Below are 6402 nucleotides of genomic sequence, written 5' to 3' on the forward strand. Positions count from 1 at the left end.
GTTGACCCAATCTGCTGTCCTGACTTTTTGTGTTCTTCCCTTTCTTTCCACATTTCAACTACTTTTTCCTGCCCCTGAACTGGATATTCCCCAAGGCCCAGCTCTCTGTTTATCTCTAGAATGTGGGTTAGAAAGATCATGGGAGATATTTAATCCTACTTCTTAATCAAAGTAATAAATAAGTTAATATTTATTTGTTATCACGTGGTCAGGCTTAGCTCGTGAACCTGCTACCATGTGCCTCAGCACTTCTGGCCTGTCAGTCGTAAAGGCACCCCTGCCGGCCTTCCCTCACTGTGCTGGATCTGTCTGTCTCACCAAGAACATGTTCAGTTTCTCAACAGTAGTGATCATGTACTTGGCTACAGTAGTATGTCCTGTCAGACCATGCCTGGAATGGCTCCTTATGTGTAGTATGTTTTTCATCAGTATTTGTAAACTTGGATGGTCATCTACATATTAGAATTCAGAAATGAACAAACAGCCGCCCGCCCCAAATGTCCTGAATTAGGATCATCAGCAACGGGGTTCATGAACCGGAATTTTTTACTGTGGCTTTTGAGAACCATTGATACGTTCTGCTTCATTGTTTTCAATATCATCGAGCTCATAACCACCCAGGCTGTTCTGCTAGGACCGCTTTAGTGGTGAAAATGTTATTTCTTATTTCGAATTTAAAATATAATTTCTGTACTCAAGTGAACCAAGATCTCTCTGGAACAAATCTGTATCGTCCTCTGCTTAATATCACTTCAGACACTCGAGGATAATGATCATGGGTTCCTCCAGCCTTCTCATCTGGGTTAATGAGCCCCAGTTTCCCAGCCATTCTTTATATAGCTTAATTTTCAGATTCATTACTATCCTGTTTACTGTCTTCTCCCCTCTGTTTCCTGTTTGTCATTATTCTGTTTAAAATGTAGGACCCAGTACTAAACATAGCCTTCCAGATAATGCTGTGACCAGTCCCAAAGCGCTGTGCTTCTGTTAATGAAGTGTAATACTGGCTTGGAGTTTTAGCAGCAACATCTCGCCCTTGGCTCATATTGAGCTGGTGATCAATTAAATGACCCTGATCCGTTCCACATGTAGTTCTGCCTGGTTAAATTGCTTCACCATACTTGAATGCAGCCATTTCTTGGGACTTTTAAATCAGAATTTTACTAGTATTTCTCTAAGGCTTCATCTGTTTACTTCTGTGTGGATTTCAAAGTATCAAGGTCATTCTAAATCTTTGTATCATTCACATTAATGATATTTCATGGCTTAGCGTCACTTGCACATTTGATTAACCTGCCTTTTTCTCCAAAATAAAAGTGTTGAGTAGAATTGGGCCCTTGGATACAGTAGGCATGTCTTCCTTCAGACTGACTTAGAGCACTGAGTAGAACTTTGGATACAGTTGTTGGAAGTTGCTAAGTTGTAACTTTTCCCAGTCTGCATTGTGATACCCGTGTGTCCTGACAGCGTGGGAGAGTCTAAAATTACTGTAGTGAATCATGATGCATTTTTCTCAAGAGTTCCTTTTAGCTTCCTTCCTCATCCCCCTCCATGGGAAGGAAAAGATGGGCTACAGTTGCCCATTTGTTCTGGGTGCAGTTTCTGTGAAATCCTAATGATCTTCACACCCCTTCTCTCCTTAAATATTCTTTCCCAGAGATCCTTATCTCTACTGCTTTCCGTTAACACCTTTATTTAGATCGGCTTCTAAATTGGTGTCCTGTTCTGTCTGCTCACCCCAACTCTTCTCCTTGGTGGAGCCGCCTGTCGGATGCTGTCACTGTGCTCGTTCTCGCGACAGAATAGCATTTAGAGACTGGCTTCCAGCAGCTTCCAGCGTCTCTCCTCCTCGCTCTCCTTTCTCTCTTCCCCTTTTACTGCCCTTCTTCACAAATTTCTTCTTATGCTTCGATGGCATCGTCATTTGTCCATCACAAAGAGTTGATATTTTGGACTTTCTGTAGATAATCCTGACATCCAGACAAGCACCAGGTTAGTGTTCGGATTTTCTTAAACGCCGTTGATCCTGTGCACCACGACCCCTTTCTGTTCTACTCCTGTCACCTAATTTTGTAATGCTCATGGATTGTGGCAAAAACTTGCTAAATTTCTTCTTGACCCAAGATTCTGTGCATCACATCTGCTCTGAATGCTAAGGGCTGCCAGATTTATCCTACTAAACTATCCCTGTTGCTGTACTTTCCTGCTTAAAATGGGAGCTCCCGGTTTCCCTGTAGAGCACTCACTCTGTCCCTCGTTCACCTATGGCCTGTGCACCTTCTGGGCGCCCCCTGACTTGGAGTTAGTAGTGAATAAGGAAGGCATGATCCCTGCCTTCTAGGCTTTTAAAGCTTTAGATCTAGGCTTAATCATTTCCATTATTTACAATTTACTAGAAAGGATAGCCTCTGTATAACTTTCTCGATTACTATGACATATCTTCGATCTCTCTCCTCCCTCAAATACTCCTAGAGTGCTTTTAGTTGATTCTAGATAATCTGGGTTTGTGCTGTCCAGTTTGTAGCTACTGGCAGCATATGGCTATTTGCCTTTACATTTAAATTAATTGTAATGAAAAAATACTGAAATTTAAAATTTAGTACATAATTTTAGCCATCCTTTAAGCTCTTGGTATCCAGTCTGGTCTGGATTATATGTTCTTTCAGGGTAAAAAGCACATCTGCATTTTCTAGTGTACTTAGGCACAGTGCTACTTCTAGAAGGTACTCAGTAATGTATTTGGTTGATGAATTAAATACGTACTTGTAGGGTAATGACTAGCTGTAAAACCCCATGTATATTATATACAATTGAACCTTGAACAACCCAGGGACTCGGGGTGCCAACAGCATGCAGTTGAAAATCCACATGTAACTTCTTACTTGCTAAAACCTTAGCTATTAATAGCCTGCTGTTGACTAATAGTCTACTAGTAACACAAACAGCCAATTAACACGTGTTCTGTATGCTATATGTATTGTGTACTGTATCCTGACATTATGGAGGCCATAGCAAAGAAAATGTTAGAAAGAAAATCATGAGGAAGAGAAAATACTGTTCTAATCCGATACTGTACAAAATCCGTGTATGCGTGGACGACCCATGCAGTTCAAACCCATGTTGCTCAAGGGTCAACTGTCCTCTTAAATTTATCTGATGCCAAAGTGAGGAAGTTCCCCGGACTGGTGCAGTCCGGTGGACCTTTGTGCAGTGATGGGGATACTCTTCTGTCCTGCTCAGTACGGCAGCCACTGGGTCCCTGTGTCTGCGGAGGAGCTGATGTGGGGTTAGTGCAGCCCAGGGGCCTGGAGGTCTTAAAATGTCCGTTTTCTAGCCACAAGCACCCGGCGGGTACCACACAGACACCACAGAACCAGACTTGGATTTTAAAAGTATTTCAGTCTAGTGAAGTCATCACCGTAAGGTGGATTTGTTTTGTGGATTAAAAATGTAAAGTTCCACTTGGATACGGAATTTAACGGGAACCTGAAATAGCATTTGTGAGGGCTGTGCTTGTTCCCGCTAACGTCCTCGAAGGTTGCTTGTAACTTCAAATGTGCGCTTGCTTCTTTCTGTTGATGTGCCCTGGAGTGGGCTTTGCTTTTTTTCCTTAAGTCGGCTCCATGTCTGGTGTGCAGTTCAGCGTGGGGCTCAAGCGCCCGACCCTGAGATCAGAACCTGAGGTGAGATCAAGAGTCAGATGCTTATCTCCCTGAGCCATCCAGGTGCCTCCGGAGTGGGCTTCCACTTGTCGCATCTGGTGGCTCTACCTGTTGGGTTTGGTTCCTCCACGAGAGTGTCTTTGTTCGTGGAAGGAAATGGTTTCTTTAGGTGTGTTGAAGTGGCTGGTTAGGTGTTGAGATTGTGTATCTTTATCTAACCACACTGAGTTTTAACAGTTTCTTAGACGTACTATCTTCTGCCAAATTTACTCAGCATCCTTTTTAGTAAGAATAAACATACAGTTCCTGGAACTAGGAAGTTAAATTGATCTATAGCTGCTGAATGTGCCGAGTTTTTGTTTTTTTTTTTAATGGTGTTTATACAAGTTAGCAACTAATTCTCCTTGTTTTTCTTTTAAGATTGAAGAAATAAAGCTTTCAAAAATGTTTGATTTATTTTCTTAATAATTCGTACTCCATCATTGTTGTAGTAATGTGATGCCCAATCAGATCTTAGAAATCTAAATAGACTCTTGTATTTTTATATCAGGACTTAATAACGATCTGTGTCTGGATTTTTGGAGAGTGTCTAGCCTTAAGCATCTATTTATATTTGCTGAATCTTAAGCAATAGCTCTCAAACTTGCATACATGCGAGTCTGGAAATAGTTTGGTTCTTTTTTTGAAACACTATGAATTGTAATAAATTATAATCTCTGTAAGTTGTTCAAAATCGGAAAATATCTACACTAAAATTTAAACTAAGGTAAGTAGTAGCCAAACTATAGGTTTTAAGAAAAATTTAATGGCAGGGACAATTAAAATTGAGGACATTATACTCATTTACTGCTCCTTCCTCCCACTGGAAGAGAACTGCTGTTTTATTTCAGTGATAAAAAAACCGATCAACTTAAGAGTACCACTTCTTCTTGTGTCTAGATTTGAGAGTTATTTTGTTCAAGAAAAATGAATAATACAAGGATCAAAATTGCACTGGATGAGGATGATAGAAGAAAGTGTTTGCAGGCTTCTTCTGTTACTCTAGTCCATCTGTAAACGTGGTTCTTTCATTTTTTCCTTCATTCTTAGCACATTCACATAGGTTCCTATGAAAACTCATCATTGCTTATAGTAGAATTACCCAGTGGGTTTACTAAAATGTCTCTCACATGTATTTTTTGGTCGTACAGATGACTTAGCACATCTGTTGACCTATCTTTCAGTGGTGACCGGGGCCAGACGCAGAGGGTCTAGGAGTCTGCAGTAACCCAGAGACTTGTCTGGACACGAAAAGTTCCAAAATAAAAGCTTTTCCATGGCAATTACAAATACGTTCTTCACGTTTTGAATCCAAGTCATTGTTACATGTCTCTGCTCTGCTCCTTCTAAATAGCAGACTTCGATGTGCCTGTACCACCTAAAGAAGGAACTTTAGAAATGAACAGGCACATGTGGGTGTCGGGGGGGGGGGGTGTCGGGAGTGCATGTGAGATTGTTTAGGCTTTAAAATATTAAGAAGTCTTAAAGAGATGATTAGAATTCTTGTAACTCTTATTAGTTTAGGATGATGCATGGGATAATTCTTACTCCATTTCATTTTCCACTTAGGAAATATTTCTGAGTTTGAAAGCTGCTCTGGAGAAATACCATGAAGGCATTGAAAAGGCCACGGAGGACTGCGGTGCTCAGCTAGAGCAGAAGACGGCTGAACTGCGGAAGAGGATGTTCAGGACGTCGGCCTGACGGGCGCAGTCACTTGTCTTCCTGTGAACAGCTCACCGCCTTCATTTCACCTTTGGAAAGGGAAGAGTTAAACTGAAGTCAACAGAAGTATCAGAAGCAACACATAATGTTCTGTATACTCTCATAGGCTGTTCTTTTGTAAGATAATGCATTTAATGTAGACGTTTATTAACTTGTAATTCAAATAACTTGTGTAGCCATTCATATCTCCACCGCTGTACGTAGTCGGAATAAAGCCAGAAGAGGTGCATTTGGAAGATGCAATTTTCCTGTTGTTGTCCTGGCTGTCGGGCTTTGTTCGTGGCCATCAAGCAGTGTCGTGTTCCTGAGCATTGCGGTGGGGATCTCATTTGATCCTTCTTGGTGCACTCTGGGTACACACTTTTATTACTGCTTTATGGGTGAAGAAGCCGTGAGGGTCCTGAGCTTACACGGTGCTCTGCATGATGCTGGAGCCGGGAACATGCCCCCTACATCACGCTTTCTCACGTATCATTTGAAAGAAAGTTTGAGTGTGGGCTTCTGCCCTTGATCCTCAACCTCTGACTCGGCTTGAAAACTTGTATCTACACCCACAGCTCCAATCACCGAGACATCCATGCAACTTTTTCTGCATTGAGTACATGCAATTACATTTTGCCTTTTTGTCTTGAATTTCACACTTGCATGTCAATAGTCAGTAGATGTTTTTAACCTTTTGGCATTCTGTTGGAGCCTAATGGATAGTCTCATGCATGTTTTTCATGCATGAAATGAAATACAGGATTGTAAGGGGAACCAATGAGATTCAAACAAGATTGTCAAGATACTTAACGCATGTTCTGCCAAATAGTATGGCTCACTACACTTAGTCGGAAACCTTCCACTTTCCCTCTGTGCACCTCACTCCTTTGTAACATTCAGTTAGCAGAACTGTGGACCGAGGTACCCAGCTCTGCCCCTTCTCGTGTCTTCCCCCGTGCTTCCCCCATGCCGCAGTTTGCATTGTCCTTTCCTG

The 6402-nt window shown here is 41.7% G+C and overlaps 1 protein-coding gene across 4 annotated transcripts in view; it reads left to right on the forward strand.

Annotated features, from left to right (window-relative positions):
* NUF2 (NUF2 component of NDC80 kinetochore complex) overlaps positions 1 to 5669 on the forward strand; it is a 28560-nt gene extending 22891 nt beyond the window's left edge. For all 4 annotated transcript variants that reach the window (XM_044266770.1, XM_044266769.1, XM_044266771.1 and 1 more), the window contains exon 14: positions 5271 to 5669. In XM_044266770.1, the coding sequence (XP_044122705.1) occupies positions 5271 to 5405 (135 nt within the window). In that variant the 3' untranslated portion in view covers positions 5406 to 5669. The remainder of the gene's footprint in view (positions 1 to 5270) is intronic.
* Positions 5670 to 6402: the final 733 nt, after the last annotated feature.

The sequence above is a fragment of the Neovison vison genome, chromosome 10 (genome assembly GCF_020171115.1).
Source record: "Neovison vison isolate M4711 chromosome 10, ASM_NN_V1, whole genome shotgun sequence".
NCBI classification, from domain to species: Eukaryota; Metazoa; Chordata; class Mammalia; order Carnivora; family Mustelidae; genus Neogale; species Neogale vison.